Consider the following 19,060-nt stretch of genomic DNA (forward strand, 5'->3'; position numbering starts at 1 on the left):
GCTGCAGTGAGCCATGATTGTGCCACTACACTCCATCCTGGGTGACAGAGCGAGACCCTATCTCTAAAAATAAAAATAAGAATAAATAATGGAAATAGATTTTGAAGTGAGAGGTGAGGAAAATAAATTAAGAAAGATGATTAGGGTTTAGCTCCAACAACTGAGTGGAAAGTTGCTGTTCAATACATATTTGTTGTATGAATTAGGAAGTTAACATATTTGTTGTATGAATTAGGAAGTTAATAGCAGGTATAGGCCAGGCATGGTGGCTCACGCCTGTAATCCCAGCATTTTGGTAGGCTGAGGTGGGCAGATCACTTGAGGTCAGGAGTTTGAGACCAGCCTGGCTGACATGGTGAACCTGTGTCTCTACTAAAAATACAAAAATTAGCTAGGCATGGTAGTGTGATCCTGTAATCCCAGCTACTCGGGAAGTTGAGGCAGGAGAATCACTTGAACCCAGGAGGAGAAGGTTCCAGTGATCTGAGATCACACCACTGCACTCCAGCCTGGGCGAAAGAGCGAAAAACTCCATCTCAAAATAAAACAAACCATAGCAGGTGTCGTCGTCGAGAGCTCTCTATGTGCCACAGTCGGATAGAATTACTTTATGTGGGCTGGGCATGGTGGCTCATGCTTGTAATTCCAGCACTTTGGGAGGCTGAGGCCAGAGGATTGTTTGAGGCCAGGATTTTGAGACCAGCTTGGGCAACTTAGGAAGACCCCATCTCAAAAAAAATTAAAGTGGGCTGGGCATGGTGGCTCGCACCTGTAATCCCAGCACTTGGGAGGCCAAGGTGGGCGGATCGTTCGAGACCAGCCTGGCCAACATGGTGAAACCCCATCTACTAAAAATACAAAAGTTAGCCATGTGTAGTGGCAGGAACCTGTAGTCCCAGCTACTTGGGAGGCTGAGGCAGGAGAATCAGTTGAACCCAGGAGGTGGAGGTTGCAGTGAGCCGAGATCATGCCACTGATGCCAGCCTGGGCGACAGAGCAAGACTCTGTCACAAAAAATAAATAAAGTAAAATAAAGGAAGTGCTTTACATGTCCTGATGTGTTTAAGCCCCAAAACAACCAGATGAGGACATGTATTTATTATCCCTGGATTACTGATGAAGTAACCGTAGCACAGGGACGTTAAGGAGCATGTTCTGAGTCTCACTGCTGGGAAGAGGAACGGGATGGCTGGGTGGATGGGTGTGTATTCGGGTGGGCCTCTGAAAATAGGCCTGTCCCCGAACCCCAGCCTGTTTCTTCCAGTTAACACTTCTCTTCCTCTTCCTGCCCCCAGCACCACACCCCACTCCGGCCGGAGCACGCCAAGCAGCTCCCCATCGCTCCGGAAGCGGCTGCAGCTCCTGCCCCCAAGCCGGCCCCCACCTGAGCCAGAACCAGGCACCATGGTGGAGAAGGGGTCGGATAGCTCCTCAGAGAAGGGTGGGGTGCCTGGTACCCCCAGCACCCAGAGCCTAGGCAGCCGGAACTTCATCCGAAACAGCAAGGTTGGTGCAAACCCAGGTCGGGTGGGGAGAGGGCTGGGGGGGAGCTGGCCGGTGATCTAGGGGCTCATCCTGACTCCTCTCCTTTCCTTTGCAGAAGATGCAGAGCTGGTACAGTGTAAGTGTCTGGGCAAGGGGCTTGCTGGAGGGTTGGGAGGACAGGGTGCTGGGCCAGGAGCCCCAGGCTGCAGCAGTCAAGGAGTGCGTGCTGAGATGGAGTGGGTGCAGACCTAGGGTCACATTCTGTGCTGTTATTTATTTGCTGTGTGACCTTGGGTGAGTTACTTAACCTCTCTGGGCCTCTCTCTGTCCTTGAGAAACAGCTCCACCTTACAAGGCTGGAGGGAACATTGAATGAGTCAGTGATGCTGGTGGGTGCTTGGTGCAGGGCCTGGCTTACGTAAGAAATCTGTAAATGGCAGCTGTCACTGCGGTTACTGGTGTGTTGTGTGCATTGGAATCTGTCAGGGACTTAAGAGGCTGAGGGGGTTCCAGGAGCTTTGTGGGGCAGAATTGGGAGTGTGAACCCCCATCCAGATTCTCACCTCCCAAACTTCCTCAGATGCTGAGCCCCACTTACAAGCAGCGTAATGAGGACTTCCGGAAACTGTTTAGCAAACTGCCCGAAGCAGAACGCCTCATTGTGGGTGAGTCCCGGACCCCCAGTCCCAGCTCCTAGCCTGGCCCTGTGACTCCCTGCCAGCCCGCGGGCGCCAGCACAGCCTCGTGACTCGGGTGTCCTCCTGTCTGTCTCCGACCACTCTCAGATTACTCCTGCGCCCTGCAGCGCGAGATCCTGCTCCAGGGCCGCCTCTACCTCTCCGAGAACTGGATCTGCTTCTACAGCAACATCTTCCGCTGGGAGACCACCGTGAGCCCACGGCGGGGCGGGGTGCAGGGGCAGGGGCCCTCACGTCCAGGCCCCACCCCGCTCCTATTGATCATTCTGCTGTCCTCAGATCTCCATCCAGCTGAAGGAAGTGACATGCCTGAAGAAGGAAAAGACGGCCAAGCTGATCCCCAATGCCATCCAGATCTGTACAGAGAGCGAGAAGGTGACGGAGGACCCGGTGACGGGACCACGCGGTCCCCCCTCTCAGCAGGCCGCCTCCCCCAATCATGCAGAGCCCCGTTTGTGCTGCATCCTGAGTTCTCTCCGTGCTGTCCCCTTCTCTCTGTTCTCCCGGCCCAGGCGCCCATCACCCCTGACCTGATCCCTGCACCAGCCTCTCCTCTCTTTCCCTGCAACCTGTCACCTCACACAGCTGCTCAGGAACAGCAGAAATAGTAAAACTCTTCCATGCATGTGGCACCTCAGCCGCCCCTCCCTTCGTAAGTCTCCCCTGATGCTGTGTCCTGTCCCTGTCATTGTGGCCTCATGTCCGTTGGTTGCAAGATGGCTTTCTCACCAGCGGTCCAATAAGAAGGGGGACAGGTGTAGGGGACACTTCCCAGCAGACTTCCCTTTGTGTTTTGTTGGTTAAAAGTGGATCTGGGCCAGGCGCGGTGGCTCAAGCCTGTAATCCCAGCACTTTGGGAGGCCGAGACGGGCAGATCACGAGGTCAGGAGATCGAGACCATCCTGGCTAACACGGTGAAACCCCGTCTCTACTAAAAAATACAAAAAACTAGCCGGGCGAGGTGGCGGGCGCCTGTAGTCCCAGCTACTTGGGAGGCTGAGGCAGGAGAATGGCGTAAACCCGGGAGGCGGAGCTTGCAGTGAGCTGAAATCCGGCCACTGCACTCCAGCCTGGGCGACAGAGCGAGACTCCGTCTCAAAAAAAAAAAAAAGTGGATCTGGCCAGGTGCAGTGGCTCATGCCTGTAATCCCAGCATTTTGGGGAGGCTGAGGTGGGAAGATTGCTTGGGCCTAGGAGATCGAGGCTAGCCAGGGCAACATAGTGAGACCCTGTCTCTTAAAAAACCCCCAAAAATTAACCGGGTGTGGTAGCACACACCTGTAGTCCCAGCTACTCACTCAGGAGGCTAAGACGGGAGGATGGCTTGAGCCCAGGAGGTTGAGGCTATAGTGAGCCGGGATCACACCACTGCACTCCAGCCTAGGTGACAAAGCCAGACCCTGTCTCAAAAAAAAAAAAAAAAGATCAACTGACCATTCTTAGTGGCAAAGGAGGCTGGGAAAGTTCCTTGGGCTTCCTCCATCATATCCCAGCCTCTCTGGGCTGACCCTGTCTAGAGATGCATCTGTCCCCTCCCTGGACTGGGAACTCCAAGGACAGGGCCAGCGGCCGTCTCCCCATCCCAGTGATTCCGGCATTGTCCAGCGCAGGGCTGGGCGCAGGACAGACGTTCTGTGGAACTAATGCAGAGGTGAATTAGTGGATTCACGGGGACAAAGATGTGGCATCAGCGCAGATGAGGGTGCCGCTTCTCCTCTGTCCTGGTCTCTCCCCAGCCTGCTCACACCTCTGTCTCTCTCCCTGACAGCATTTCTTCACTTCCTTCGGGGCCCGTGACCGCTGCTTCCTCCTCATCTTCCGCCTCTGGCAGAATGCGCTGCTTGAAAAGGTGGGCCTGGGTGAGGCCTGGGTGGGGATGGGGAGTTCCCAGGGGGTTCATGGAGCCAGGGACCCCAGAACTTGCCAAGCTGTGGGCAGCCCAGCTCTTCTCCATGGGCACCAGGCCCGGTGCCCCTGCAGCTCCTCCCTGGGCCCCACCTGACCCTGAAGCTGAGTCTCTGGCAAAGGGACATGAATTGGTGTAAACCGTCATAATTCTTCCCTGGGGCTGGGAATGATTTTCACCCTGAAGGAAGTCCAGGATCCGCTGGCAGTGGGGGAGCGTGGAGCGTGGATAGAGGTTGGGTGGTCATCATAGGATACCGGCTATGGCTGGCCCACAGCACCTCAGAGAGCCCCAGCCCCGTCCTCTGGCTGAGCGGCACTCACGTGCTGCCTTCTCAGAGGCTCCGATCTCCCTGGGGCAGGCAGGCGTGCTGAGGGTCCCATTCAGCATCCTGAGAGGGACAGAGCACAGTCAGACCCTAAGGAGGACAGGGCAGATCCCCGGAGTTCCAGCTCCATCCCCTGGGGCAAGTGATTGAACCCCATCTGTCAAATGGGAGCCATCCCCACTTCACAGCACCCAGAATTGTGCCCAGAATATATACTCAGTCATGTCAGCTCTTAGGAGCAGAGTAGCCCAGAGTAGGGTCACATCTCAGCACTGCCACTTCCTGGCAGGACCTTGGCATGTCACCTTGCACTTCTCAGCACCATTGTCTTAAAAGGATGATGAGGTTAGCACCTAATTTCCAGATGGTTATGAAGACACAGTGAGTTAGCACATCTGTAAAGACCTTAGAAGAATGCGCCTAGTTGACAAGGCAGCAAATGTCTGCTGCTATGATCACTTACTGTTATCTGTCATCACTGTCATTCAGCCACTCTGACCGTGGGTGGGTGAAAGCCCAAGGCTCCTGAGGACACTTGGGAAGAGATTCGGGGAGCCGGGATGGCATAGGGGTGGGAGCCTCAGCCCTGGAGTCTGGCAGGGCTTGACCAAGTCACTTGGTGACCTTGAGCGCATGACTTTCCCTACATGACTTCCCCTTCCTGGGCCTCCATATTCTCTGTAAAAATGGGAACATTCATGGCTGGGCGCGGTGGCTCATGCCTGTAATCCCAGCACTTTGGGAGGCTGAGATGGGCAGATCATGGTGCCCACGAGGTCAGGAGTTCGAGTCCAGCCTGGCCAATGTGATGAAACCCCATCTCTACTAAAAATGCAAAAATTAGCTGGGTGTGGTGGCGGGCACCTGTAATCCCAGCTCCTTGGGAAGCTGAGATAGGAAAATCACTTAAACCCAGGAGGCAGAGATTGCAGTGAGCTGAGATCATACCACTGCACTCCAGCCTGAGCGACAGAGCCAGACTCCATCTCAAAAAAATAAAATAAAAAAAAGTTATTAAAAAAATGGGAACATTTTCTGGCCAGAGTATTGTGGGGACTTGGGAGGTGGGAGGTTTGAGTTCTGGGCGCAGGGCCTGGAGGGGCTGTAGCAGGGGTTTCCTGCTTGCTGGGGCCAGGTCTGGTGCGGGAGATCGTGGCTGCCTCCTTGTGGAAGCCAGGGGAACTGCAGAGGCCGATGGCTGGTGGGGAATCTGGTGGGCCGGGCTCTGGCTGGGGTGAGATGGAAGCCAACACCAGATCCTGCCTCCCCAGACGCTGAGTCCTCGCGAGCTCTGGCACCTGGTACATCAGTGCTATGGCTCAGAGCTGGGCCTCACCAGTGAGGATGAGGACTATGTCTGCCCCTTGCAGCTGAACGGTTTGGGGTGAGTTGGAGGTCAAGGGAGGTTGAAGGGTTCAGGGGAGAACTGGACGGCCAGCGTGCAGAGTTACTGGAGTGCTGGGGGGCCTGAGGTGGTGGTACGAAGTCTGGGGGATTCAGGAGGGTGTGTGGGGTCTCAAGGACACAGCAGTCCTGCTTCCTCCCCTTCCCCACAGGGCCCCCAAGGAAGTGGGAGATGTGATCGCCCTGAGCGACATCACCTCCTCGGGGGCAGCTGACCGAAGCCAGGAGCCAAGTCCAGTGGGTTCGCGCCGTGGCCGCGTCACGCCCAACCTTTCCCGAGCCAGCAGCGACGCAGACCATGGGGTGAGTGGTGGGGTGGAAGCGGGGTGGGATACTGATAGGAAGAGACAGGAGGGCTGGGGGGGGTGCAGTGGGAGAGGGACAGGGGAGGCCTGGATGGAGTGATGGGATGGGGAGGGGAAGACGGGCATGGAACAGATAGGAAAAGAGAGGCAGGGAAGAGAGGGGACAGACAGAAAGGACAGAGGGGTGGGAGATGGGTGGATAGATGAAGCAGCAGACAGACAAACAGGACAGGTAAGAAAGCTTATGGCCCGGGCATCTGAAACAAGCCTGGCAGGGGCTGAGAGGGGCCCTCATCTGGGTGGCCCCAGGCCACTCGCAGCTCAGCCACGAGCCCTCGGTGCACACACCACCCAGGGTCTGCACAGGCTCTGGAATCCTTGTGGCCAGTGTGGACTTGGGAGCCCTGGGGCTGGGATGGAGGTGGCCAAGGCTGCATCAGGCATTTCTCTGCAGGCAGAGGAGGACAAGGAGGAGCAGGTAGACAGCCAGCCAGATGCCTCCTCCAGCCAGACAGTGACCCCGGTGGCTGAACCCCCGAGCACAGAGCCCACCCAGCCTGACGGGCCCACCACCCTGGGCCCCTTGGATCTGCTGCCCAGCGAGGAGCTGTTGACAGACACGAGTAACTCCTCTTCGTCCACTGGGGAGGAAGGTGAGGCAGGCGGGCCCGATTCATTTGCCTCCCGTACTTGCAAGCCTCTCTTAGTCTTAAGCAAGAGGGGATGGATTAGCTGGCGGCACTGAGAATCCAGGGGCAGGCGGATGGCGTTCAGGCACTGTTGCTAGAAATCTCTGTCTTCACCCTGCTTTGAAGGCAGCATGGCAGGGTGAACATGAGCACAGACTGAAGGCAGCTTGCCAGGATTCAGATCCTGGTCACACCACTTCCTGACCATGTCACATGGGCAAATTGTGTAACTTCTCTGAGCTTTGCTTTCCTCCTCTGAAAACGGGGCTAACAATGATAATACTCACTTCATAAGGTTGTTGTTAAGAGACTATAAATGAGGCTGGGTGCGATGGCTCACACCTGTAATCCCAGCACTTTGGGAGGCCAAGGTGGGAAGGTTGCTTGAGGCCAGGAGTTGAAGAACAGCCTGGGCAGCAAAGCAAGACCCCATTCTGTACAAAAAAGAAAAAAAACGAAAAAGCTAGTTGTGGTGGTGCACACCTATAGTCTCAGCTACTTGGCAGACCAAGGCAAGAGGATCCCTTGAGGCCAAGAGTTTGAGACAAGCCTGGGCAACATAGTGAGACCCCTGTCTTTACAAAAAATTAAAAAATTAGCCAGGCATGGTGTCATGCACCCTGTGTAGTCTCAGCTACTGGGGAGGCTGAGGCAGGAGGATCACTGGAGCCCAGGAGTTGGAGGCTGCAGTGAGCTATGATTGCACCACTGTACTCCAGCCTGGGCGATAGAGTGAGACCCTGTCTCTAAAACAAACAAAGGGGGAGAGAATTAAGTGATTTCATACATCTAAAGCACTTGTGTCAGTTAGTAAGTGTTGACTATTAGTATTTCTATTATCATTATTATATTCATTTTCTCTCTCCACTAAGTCTCAGGTAGCCTCTACTCTTGTGTCTTATGGGGCAGAGATGGCCTCAGCCCTGCCCCAGTCCAGCCCAGTGAGAGAGAGCAGCCTATTTCTCCCAGTGTCTACAGCGAACACCCTAGGGTTGGCTCTGATTGGGCCAACTTGAGAGCATGCCTGCCCCTGAACCAATCACTGTGGTTGATCAGCTAGACCTGGGCCACCGACTCACCCCTGAACCAATTGCTGTGCTCCTAGGCTGATGCTCCCAGGAGTGCGTGCTATCCCGTAATGAATCCCTGTGAGTTAAGTCTCAGGGCCTAGGTGTGTTCTCCACCCAGAACCAAGCACAGTGGCTCTGACTGTCTGGACCTGGAGCACATGCCAACCCTCAGCCCATCCCTGAGTCACAGGAGGGCTCTGGGTCAGTGTCCTGCTCTGCTCCAGGAGGTTGGGTCTGCCCATGCGCCCTACAAGGCCTGGGAGTGGGGAGGCGTGGCCCGCGGAGGGAGGGAAGAGTGGAGGCAGTCGTCATCCCCAGCTCTCCTCTGTCTCTAGCGGACCTGGCTGCCCTGCTTCCCGACCTCTCCGGCCGCCTCCTCATCAACTCCGTCTTCCATGTGGGCGCTGAGCGGCTCCAGCAGATGCTCTTCTCGGACTCGCCCTTCCTCCAGGGCTTCCTACAGCAGTGCAAGTTCACAGGTCAGCGGGTGCATGAAGGAGAGGCCGAGGTTACCCAGGTGCAGGGGAGGGGTGAGAAAGGGTAGCCCAGGACGGGGGAAGCCAGTGCGGCTGGGTGGGGTGCTGAAAAGCAACGTTTCTGAGACCAGAAGCAGTTCTGCCTCTTACTAGCTGGGTAGGCTTGGGAGGGGTTCTGAGACTCTGTGCCTCAGTTTCTCCTTCTGAATAATGGGGGTATGATAATAGTACCTGGCTTATTGGTTATCATGAGATCTAAGTGAGTTCATACTAGAAAAGTGCCTGGAGTAATACCATATAGTAAGCGTTTAATAAATACAAGTTAAGAGGCTGAGGCAGGGCTGGGCGCGGTGGCTCACACCTGTAATCCCAGCACTTTGGGAGGCTGAGGCAGGTGGATCACCTGAAGTCAGGAGTTCGAGACCAGTCTGGCCAACATGGCGAAACCCCGTCTCTACTAAAAATACAAAAAAATTAGCTGGGCATAGTGGCGGGCACCTGTAATCCCAGCTACTCAGGAGGCTGAGGCAGGAGAATCGCTTGAACCTGGGAGGCAGAGGTTGCAGTGAGCTGAGATCGTGCTGTTGCACTCCAGCCTGGGGGACAGAGCGAGACTCTGTCTCAAAAAGAAAAAAAAAAGAAAAGCAGGAGTGGGGCCAAGGCGGGAAGGTCATGTCAGCTCAGAAGCTGGAGACCAGCCTGGGTGACATAATGGGACTAAGTCTTTACAAAAATAAAAAAAAAATTAGCTGAGCATGGTGCTGCACACCTGTAATCCCAGCTACTTTGGAGGCTCAGGCAGGACAATTGCTTGAACCCAGGAGGTGGAAGTTGCAGTGAGCTGAGATCATGCCACTGCACTCCAGAGGCCTCCCCGAAGCCAAGCAGATGCCGGCATCACGCTTCCTGTACAGCCTGTGGAACTGTGAACCCATTAACCTCTTTTCTTTTTTTTTTTTTTTTTTTGAGATAGAGTCTCGCTCTGTCGCCCAGGCTGGAGTGCAGTGGCCGGATCTCAGCTCACTGCAAGCTCCGCCTCCCAGGTTCACGCCATTCTCCTGCCTCAGCCTCCCGAGTAGCTGGGACTACAGGCGCCCGCCACCTTGCCTGGCTAGTTTTTTGTATTTTTTAGTAGAGACAGGGTTTCACTGTGTTAGCCAGGATGGTCTCGATCTCCTGACCTCGTGATCCACCCGTCTCGGCCTCCCAAAGTGCTGGGATTGCAGGCTTGAGCCACCGAGCCTCAGGTATATATAGTAATGTAAAAACAGCCTAATACAGAGCTCCTCAGCCTGACATGCCAGCCCCTTTAGGACATAAGCATAGTTTTGGGGGCCTTGTAGCCCCACAACACGTGGCACAGTCGTCCTGACTCGGCAGGAGATACTACATGTCTCATCAATATAGAAAAAGAAACAAAGAGAAACTCCCATCTTACGTGCTCCTCCCCTGCTTGAATCTCTTTGGTAGCCTCCCAGGTTCCTTGACTGGTCCCATGTCAACCCTTCCAGCCTCACCCAGTGCTGTGGCTGCCCCTTTCCATACCTGGCTGCTCCGTCCTAGCCTCAGGGGACTTCTCCCAATGTCGGCCTCCAGCCTCAGGGCCTTTACTGATACCACACCATTCTCCTGGGCTCCTCCGCCCCCACCCCCTTCCTTCCTCAGTTCCTTCTTCAGGCCTTGGTTTTGATTTCACATCCTCCTGGCAGCCTTCCCTGACCTTCCTCAGATCCCACATACCCCCAGATACTCAGCCTCTGCCCTTAACTCACACCACGCCGGTAGTGTATGGTCTTTATTTTTAGATGTTTCCTGTTGTTCTCAAAAGATTCTGGGTGCTAAGGACAGGAGTTCATCTATCCTGGTCTCCCACTGGCCTCCAAGCTCTGCATAGGCCTGACAGAGTGGACATTAAGTGTGTGATCATTAACATGTATTTATGTATTTATTTTTGAGTCGGGGTCTTGCTGTCACCCCAGCTGGAATGCAGTGGCACAATCTTGGGTCACTGTAGCCTCTGCCTCCGGGGTTCAAGTGATTCTCCTGCCTCAGCCTCCTGAGTAGCTGGGATTATAGGCGCCCACCACCACGCCCAGCTAATTTTTGTATTTTTAGTAGAGACGGGGTTTCACCATGTTGGCCAGGCTGGTTTCGAACTCTTGACCTCAAGTGATCCTCCTGCCTCGGCCTCCCAAATTTCCCAAAGTGCTGGGATTACAGGCATGAGCCACCATACCCAGCTGTCTCAGGGAGCTTTTGATCATGGTGGAAGGCAAAGGGGGAGCAAGTGAGAGAGAGTGGAGGGGTGGTGCCACACACTTAAATGACCAGATCTCAGAAGAACTCACTATCATGAAGACAGCAGCAAACCATGAGGGATCCACCCTCATGATCCAAACACCTCTCACCAGGCCCCACCTCCAGCACGGGGGATTACAATTCAGCATGAGATTTGGGTGGCGACAAATAGCCAAACTGTACCAAACTCAGACTCTGTTCTAGGGATACTGGGGAGCCATGGAGTGTTCTAGGCAGAGAAGGGATAGAGTCAGGCTTGGCTTTAACAAGATGCCCCTGGACCAGATGAGGAGACTGAGGCCAGACACTCAAGGGAAGGCTGGGAGGGGCACTGGGCAGGCAAAGATGGGCTGAACCAGGAGTGACGCTTGGGAGGTTTGGTGAACACACAGTGTAGGTAACAAACTAGGGGTCTGACTAGGGGGTGTCCACGGCAAGGCCTGGTGCTCCAGTGGGAGCCTGGAGGACCCTGGACCACCCCTGAGTGGGGGCCTGAGAGATGCAGCAGGTTTGGGGAGGTGCTGAGGCCGTGTGGAGCTCAGTGGGTTCGAGGGGTCCAAGGACCTTCCAGGAGAAGGTGTTCAAAAGATTGCAGGTCCAACGCTCAGGGCAGAAGCCAGGATGGGTGCAGAGGGGGAAACTGAGGCTGCAGCAGTGGATGGGATGGCCCTACCCCAACAGCTAAGGTTTTAGGCTCCTGGAAGGAAGGTGGGGACACAGAGGAGGGGTGTGGATTGGGACAAGTCCTCAGAGAGAGACCTCCCAGAAGGCTGAGTCTCCTGCGGCCTGTGGGCAAAGGACTGGGGTGTGGCCTCCTCATGCTGCTCCTCCCTCCCCTAGACGTGACCCTGAGCCCCTGGAGCGGGGACAGCAAGTGCCACCAGCGCCGGGTGCTGACGTACACCATCCCCATCAGCAACCCACTGGGCCCCAAGAGCGCCTCTGTGGTGGAGACACAGGTGGGCCAGGCGGGGCAGCCGGGCAGGTGGGGCAGCTGGGTGGGTGGGGTGGCCCTGACTGCGCCAGCTCTGTCCCTGCAGACGCTGTTCCGGCGCGGCCCCCAGGCCGGCGGGTGTGTGGTGGACTCCGAGGTGCTGACGCAGGGCATCCCCTACCAGGACTACTTCTACACTGCCCACCGCTATTGCATCCTGGGTGTGGCTCGGAACAAGGCGCGGCTCCGGTGCGTGGTGACTGGGCCCCTCCACCCGATGCCCTGGTGGCCCCAGGGCCTCCTGTCCACTTCTCAAGTCAATAGCAGAGCGTTGGTTCCCACCCTGGTGGAGGAACAGAAGCGTGGGGTTCCTGAGGACCCTGCGCTCCGAATAGTGGAGGGTAGAGAGAGAGTGGCCCAGGGATGGCTCCTCCCATCTGCAGAGGGTGTTTGAGCCTCAAGACTCTGAGGATACAGCAAAGCCAGGCAGTATCACTTCTCTCAGGGAGCTCATAATCTAGTAGGGAATTGGACAATAGAGAAATAATTAGGAAAATCTGCAGAGCATTCACTGGCAGTTAGGCCTATGGAGAAAAACAAGGAAAACACAGCAGGCTGAAGAAGCAGGGCATGGAGGCTTTTACACCCGATACGCTGGTCAGGGAAGGGCCCGCTGGGAAAGAAATTTTTCACCAAGAACTTGAAGGAGCTGAGAGCAACTCATTTGGGACAGCAGGTGCAAAAGCCCTGAGGCAGGGGTGGGGGCAGTGACTGGAGTGGAGTAAGATTGGGTGAGAAGGAGCTGAGATTAAAGCGGTGAACCAGGGCCCAGCGCAGTGGCTCACACCTGTAATCCCAGGACTTCGGGAGGCCGAGGCAGGTGGATCACTTGAGGTCAGGAGTTTTAGACCAGCCTGGCCAACATGGTGAAACCCCATCTCTACTAAAAATACAAAATTAGTCCGGGGTGGTGGCGCATGTCTGTAATCTCTACTATTTGGGAGGCTGAGGCACAAGAATCATTTGAACCTAGGAGGCGGAGGTTGCAGTGAGCTGAGATCGGGCCACTGCACTTCAGCCTGGGTGACAGAGTGAAACTCTGTCTCAAACAAACAAACAAAAAAACAAATAAAAAGATTGGCCAGACATGGTGGAGATTTCAGTGAGCCGTGATCATGCCGTTGCACTTCAGCCTGGGCGACAGAGCAAGACCCTGTCTCAAAAAAAAAAAAAAAAAAGGTGAACCAGATGTGGCTCGTGGTGAATACTTTACTTTTACCTGGAGGGAAGGGCAACCAGGCCAGGGCTCTGAGCCAGGAGGGGCTGACCTGACTCAGGTGGTCCCAGGCTCCTTCTGGCTGCCTCTGTTCTGCTGGGAATAGACTGCAAGGACAGGGACAGGAGCAGGGAGGAGGAGGCTGCTGGCGTCACCCAGGCTGGAGGGGACGGAGGCTGAATCAGGGTGGGGAAATGGAGGGGGAAGAGTTAGATTCCGGAGAGATTTTGTAGGTTTAGCTGACAGGATTTGCAGAGAGATTGGATGTGGGAGTGAGGGAAAGAGAGCTCAAGGAATACCCCGAGGCGTTTGGCCCGAGCCACTACAACCACAGAGCTGCCGTTGACCCAGATGGGGATGGCAGGGAGGAATGGGTTTGGGGAACGACCAGGAGGTCAATGTGGGACTGAGCTGTCTGTGTGGAGCTGAGCCCGTGTGGAGTTGGGGTGCAGCAGCTGGATGGAAGAGGTTCAGGGGCAAGGTCTGGCTAAGACGTCGGTCAGTGGGTGGACAGGGCTCAGGCCACCAGGAGCCTTGCCCATGTACTGGGCATGGGTGGAGAAGGACCGAAGGCTGAGTTGGCTGGCATTCGGGCTGAGCGGGGTGGTGTATGGGGTATCCAGGGAAGCCACGGAGGGTAGGGAACCCATCTGTTTTGTCTGTGAGTGACAAGGGGCCCTCTCTGAATTAGGGGAAGGAAAGAACTCAACTTGGGGGATGGAACAGCCAGGGCTGGAGTCAGACCCTGACCTCCTTCCCCTGATCTCCCAACCCCAGAGTGTCCTCTGAGATCCGCTACCGAAAGCAGCCATGGAGCCTGGTGAAGTCGCTCATTGAGAAGAACTCGTGGAGCGGCATTGAAGACTATTTCCACCATCTGGGTAGGGACAGAAGGCTGGCCGGGGCACGGGTTGGGGGGTGGCCTGGCCAGGGATGGGCATCCAGAGCCCCCTCTCTTCTACGCAGAGCGAGAGCTCACCAAGGCCGAGAAGCTGTCTCTGGAGGAAGGCGGGAAGGATGCCCGGAGCTTGCTATCCGGCCTGCGGCGGCGGAAGCGGCCCCTGAGCTGGCGGGCTCACGGGGACGGGCCCCAGCACCCAGATCCTGACCCCTGTGCCCGGGCTGGCATGCACACCTCGGGTGCGTTCCGTTGGGGCCGGGTCGGGGTGGGTGGAGGACTGGGGGCCTGGACCAGGCTCTCTGACTCCAAGCTGCTCTCCTGCAGGCTCCCTCAGCTCCCGCTTCTCCGAACCGTCTGTGGACCAGGGCCCCGGGGCAGGCATCCCCAATGCCCTGGTTCTCATCAGCATCGTGTGAGTAAGAGACAGGAGCAGTGGCCACACAGGCCTGAACCTGCCTCCTGGCTGTGTGACCTTGGGCAAGTGCATGGCCTCTCTGGGCTCTCTGCTTAAGTGGGAGCGTGGATTTGCTCACAGCAAGGATTAGATGAGGCAATGTTTGGGATGTGTCGGTTTGTCATGGAGAAGCCTTCCCTGCTAGAAGAGCAGAGCCCGGGGGAGCTATGGGAGATCAGAGGGGCCTGACCTCACCCAAGGATCAAGGGGGGCTCTCTGGAGGAACAGGCACACAAAGATTCTGGAATTAGGTGCACAGGGAGAGGTGTGCCTAACCAGTGAGGTCATTTATGCACGTTGCATTCTCTGTGCCCACCCCTAAGCTGGGCGATGCTGAGGACACAGCAGTGACCTTGAGGAAAAGATAGACCTGACACCAGACCAGAGTGGTCTGGGCCGGGATGGAGGATGCATGGGCAGAGGGATCAGGGCCAGGAGTGGGAAAGCCCTGGGAGGCCAGCAGCAGCTTCCTCCCAGGCCACAGCGGGCAGTCAGGATGGGCGTCCTGAGAGAGTGGAGACCGTCTAGGCTGAGAAGGGCTTGGGCAGGGAGAATCCACACGCCTGCCCAGAAGCCTGCAGGAGTTGGCAGGCAGGATGCTGGGAGGAAACAGAAGCTGGATCCTGGGGTTGAGCAGACCCTGGGAGGTGAGGGTCAGCCCGGCTACGTGCTCAGCCTCTGAACCTCAGCTCTCAGCTCTCATCCAGTGAGGGGGTATGGTGCACTCGGCCCAGAGCTGCCCAGGGCGAGGAGGGCTGGGGGTATCGGGGGCAGGCCGGGCGGTGCTCATCTCTCTGTCTCCCCTCACTGCTGCTGCTGCAGGATCTGTGTGAGGTAGGGTCCTGAGTCCTCCCCCTGCCCTCCCCTCCCTGCACCTCCCCTCCCTGCAACCCCTGTTGCAGCCTCTTCTCCCCACCCCACGCCCCCCGGCTCCCCCAGGGAGGCGACCTGGCATGGCAATCAAGGGTATGGGCATCAGACAGGCCTGGATTTGAACCCTGACCTTCCTGCTATGGACTGTGCAACCCTGGCATGTCTCACCCTCTCTGAGCCTCATTCTCCTCCTCTGCAATGGGGAATAGAGGTGTCCCTACAAGGTGTAGCTATATGGGGAGGTTCAGAGCATCAGACCCCAGGAATCCTGACCTCTGACCCCTGTCCCCAGCCTTATCATCCTCATCGCCCTCAACGTCCTGCTTTTCTACCGCCTCTGGTCCCTGGAAAGGACAGCCCACACCTTTGAGTCCTGGCACAGCCTGGCCCTGGCCAAGGGGTGAGTGGGTAGCCTGGGGAAATGGGGGGGCTTGGGCACACTGCGGGAGGCCAAGGCCCTGCTCAGGCCCGGCATCCCCACAGCAAGTTCCCCCAGACGGCCACAGAGTGGGCCGAGATCCTGGCGCTACAGAAGCAATTCCACAGCGTGGAGGTGCACAAGTGGAGGCAGATCCTGCGGGCCTCCGTGGAGCTCCTGGATGAGGTAGGAGGCGCCACTCGGGCAGGGCCCGGGGCTACAGAGCTGTAGGGTCCTGTGTTGAAACCCCACCATGCGGCAGGCACCTCCCTTCTCCGGGTCTCAGTGTCCTCCTCTGTAAAATAAGGAAGCCACTCAGAGTCCCCACCCCACAGCATTGCAGGGGAAAGCACGGAAGTGTGAATGGAAGAAAGAATTGATTGGCTCACATCCTGGAGAAAAGTCCAGAGGCATCTCACGTTAGGCACGGCTGGGTTTGGTCACTCAATGGCAGTAAGAGTCAGTCTCGTGCTCATTCTGCCCTGTGCCCATCTCCAGGGTTGGCTTCATTGGAGGCCACACTTTTCCCCCCACTGGGGACCCCGGCGCTTACTCTCATTGCCTGCTGGGGTCTCAGGCCCACCCCTGACCCATCACAGCAGCCAGGGCAGGCCAGGTGTGGTCCCTCTACCCCCTACCCCCCTCTGGGGTAGCTAAGGGGTCACATGGTCTGAAGGGGAGAGACTCTTCAAAGGACCTGAGGTCTCATCTCCAAAACGGAGTGGATCCAGACACCCAGACACCCAGTGTAGTTCAGGGACAATGTCCACTCAGACAACCAGGTTCCAATTCCGGTGTGTGACCTCTTGCAAGCGATTTTGCCATGGTGGCCGTGGCCACCTCTGTGCACAGGATAATGGCTGATGCTACTTCAAAGACTGTTGTGAGGATGAGACAAGTTGACATTGGGAGTGGTGCCAGGCCCACAGGAAACACTGGATGTGGGCTGGGTGTCCTGAGTGTGAGCCTAGTGCCAGGGACAAAGCAGATGCCCAATAAATGTGATGTCATCACACAGCAATGCCCTCAGGCCCCAGTAGACTCAGGCCAGCAGTTGCGGTGGGTCAGAGCAAGTGTTGGGCACTGGGGAAGGTGTCGAAGTGGGAAGGCGGTTGGGAAACAGAGAGTCTGGCATTGCCTGCATTTCCAAGGCCATCAGAGCTGAAGCTGTGGGTGACGGTGAGAACCTTGTTTCATCAGACCCTTCTATATCAGAAGGCTCATCTTTAGGGGTCTCATTCCCCCGCTGAAATCAAGCTTGGGAGAGGCTCACACTGGGAAGGGTGGGGCAGGACGGGGTTGGGAAAGGATGAAGGCTGAGGCCCCATCACTCAGAGAGGGTGGGCAGGGCCCCCCATCCTGCGTTATTTTATTCTTTTGAGACAGGGTCTCATTCTGTTGCCCAGGCTGGAGTGCAGTGGCACGATCATGGCTTATTGCTGCCTCGAACTCCTGGCTCAAGTGATCCTCCTGCCTCAGTCTCCTGAGTAGCTAGGACTATAGGCACGCACCACCATGCCTGGCCAATTTAAAAATTTTTTGTAGAGACCAGAGTCTCACCATGTTGCCCAGGCTGGTCTCAAACTCCTGGCCTCAGGCAATCCTCCCGCCTCGGCCTCCCAAAGTCCTGGGATTGCAGGTGTGATCCACCACACCTGGCCCTGAGTTAAATTTTTATCATTTTCCTCCCTCTCAAACTGCCAAGGGTGCAGAGTTGATGTCACAGATTGGTACTCACAGTAGATGCAGACTGAGCACTTACCTGTGGCTGGGCTATTCCAATTTTTTTTTTTTTTTTTTTTTTAGACTGGGTCTCTCTCTCTGTTGCCCAGGCTGGAGTGCAGTGGCATGATCTCAGCTCACTGCAAGCTCCGCCTCCCAGGTTCATGCCATTCTCCTGCCTCAGCCTCCCAAGTAGTTGGGACTACAGGCGCCCGCCACCACACCCAGCTAATTTTTTGTATTTTTTAGTAGAGACGGGGTTTCACCGTGTTAGCCAGGATGGTCTCGATCTCCTGACCTCATGATCTGCTTGCCTCGGCCTCCCAAAGTGCTGGGATTACAGATGTGAGCCACCATGCCCAGCCTGTTCTAAGTTTTAAGCATGACTGCCTTATCCCCACAGCCAGCCTTTGAGGAAGATGCTGTTGTTATCCCAGTTTTTTTGAGACAGAGTCTCAATCTGTCACCCAGGCTGGCGTGCAGTGGCGTGATCTTGCCTCACTGTAACCTCTGCCTCCCAGGTTAAAGCGATTCTCGTGCCTCAGCCTCCCAAGTAGCTGGGATTACAGGTACCCGCCACCATGCCTGGCTAATTTTTGTATTTTTAGTAGAGATAGGGTTTCACCATGTTGGCCAGGCTGGTCTTGAACTCCTGACCTTAAGTGATCCACTGGTCTCGGCCTCCCAAAGTGCTGGGATTATAGGCATGAGCCACTGCACCTGGCCGTTATCCCGGTTTTATACATAGGTAGGCGATGTGAGGCATCCAGAGGTTTGAGGAGCTCAGGAGCTTGCCCGAGGTCACAGAGGGGGTAATGGTGACAGCTAACATGTGCTCAGCACTTAGTGTACACCGGGTTCTCAGTGCTCTTCAGAACCCTGAAATAATCCTATGGAGCAGATGTGTTACAGACCCATATTTCAAATGAGGGGATTTTGACTCAAGGTGGTTACAGGACGTGCCTGAGGTTAACTGAGGTAACGAGATCAGAGCCAGGATTTGAACCCAGGCCATCGGGGTGCCAGGTACACACTAAGCCCCTTCCTCTGCTGCCTCTGAGAATTTAAACTGGGTGCAGCGTGGCTGTGCTCTTTTCACTGAGGGACCCTGGGGTGGGGCAGTATGGCCTCTAGACCATCCTCAGTTTCTCAGTGGCAGGATGGGGGTGGGCGACATCACCCCCCAACCTCCAGCGTTCACCCCCAACCCTGCTCACCTCCTCCCTGCAGATGAAGTTCTCGCTGGAGAAGCTGCACCAAGGCATCACAGTCTCAGATCCTCCCTTCGACACCCAGCCCCGGCCCGAAGACAGCTTTTCCTGAGGTCCCCAGCCACGCAGCTGTTCCCCCACATGGACAGATGGACACACAGAGCCTCGGCGGCCACTGCTGGCACGGTGTGAGCGCCAGGCATCTCCCACCCGCCCCTCCAGACGGCCCGACCTGGGGCTGTGCAGACGTGGGGGCCACGGAACCGAGATGCACTTTAGACCAGGGAGCTGGCCCGGCCTCTGGCAGGCCCCCCACTAACTTATTTTGCCCGGCTGAGGTTGTGGGGGGCGCCTCCTGGGGTGCACGGTTCCCTCAGCTCTGGGTTTAATGTATTATATTTATTTGGGGCTGATGGTGCCCCAATAAAGGGTCAGAAGTGGCTGTGGCTGTGCCTGTGGGGCCCTGGGAGTGGGTGGGAGCCTCCTGTTACACTCAGATCCTGCCGTGGTGGGGAGGGGACCTCTGTCTGTGTTCTGGGGCCATAGTCACTGAAACGATCTGGAATTCCCCCAGCATCTTACACAAGCTTTACATCATCTGAGGTCAACGCA

General features: G+C 56.2%; 1 protein-coding gene across 6 annotated transcripts in view; it reads left to right on the plus strand.

The window, feature by feature from the left end:
- GRAMD1A (GRAM domain containing 1A) overlaps nucleotides 1-18,888 on the plus strand; it is a 45,844-nt gene extending 26,956 nt beyond the window's left edge. For 4 of the 6 annotated variants that reach the window (XM_065536442.2, XM_005588809.4, XM_015441526.3 and 1 more), the window contains 18 exons: nucleotides 1,296-1,506; nucleotides 1,601-1,621; nucleotides 2,066-2,150; nucleotides 2,271-2,374; nucleotides 2,463-2,558; nucleotides 3,952-4,032; nucleotides 5,689-5,801; nucleotides 5,974-6,124; nucleotides 6,581-6,779; nucleotides 8,221-8,364; nucleotides 11,500-11,618; nucleotides 11,700-11,842; nucleotides 13,647-13,750; nucleotides 13,836-14,009; nucleotides 14,095-14,182; nucleotides 15,390-15,497; nucleotides 15,581-15,701; nucleotides 18,468-18,888. In XM_065536442.2, the coding sequence (XP_065392514.1) occupies nucleotides 1,296-1,506; nucleotides 1,601-1,621; nucleotides 2,066-2,150; nucleotides 2,271-2,374; nucleotides 2,463-2,558; nucleotides 3,952-4,032; nucleotides 5,689-5,801; nucleotides 5,974-6,124; nucleotides 6,581-6,779; nucleotides 8,221-8,364; nucleotides 11,500-11,618; nucleotides 11,700-11,842; nucleotides 13,647-13,750; nucleotides 13,836-14,009; nucleotides 14,095-14,182; nucleotides 15,390-15,497; nucleotides 15,581-15,701; nucleotides 18,468-18,560 (2,155 nt within the window). In that variant the 3' untranslated portion in view covers nucleotides 18,561-18,888. The remainder of the gene's footprint in view (nucleotides 1-1,295; nucleotides 1,507-1,600; nucleotides 1,622-2,065; nucleotides 2,151-2,270; nucleotides 2,375-2,462; nucleotides 2,559-3,951; nucleotides 4,033-5,688; nucleotides 5,802-5,973; nucleotides 6,125-6,580; nucleotides 6,780-8,220; nucleotides 8,365-11,499; nucleotides 11,619-11,699; nucleotides 11,843-13,646; nucleotides 13,751-13,835; nucleotides 14,010-14,094; nucleotides 14,183-15,389; nucleotides 15,498-15,580; nucleotides 15,702-18,467) is intronic. The other 2 variants (XM_065536444.1, XR_012427443.1) reach the window with 2 other exon arrangements.
- The last annotated feature ends 172 nt before the right edge of the window (nucleotides 18,889-19,060 follow it).

The sequence above is a fragment of the Macaca fascicularis genome, chromosome 19, assembly GCF_037993035.2.
Source record: "Macaca fascicularis isolate 582-1 chromosome 19, T2T-MFA8v1.1".
NCBI lineage: Eukaryota > Metazoa > Chordata > Mammalia > Primates > Cercopithecidae > Macaca > Macaca fascicularis.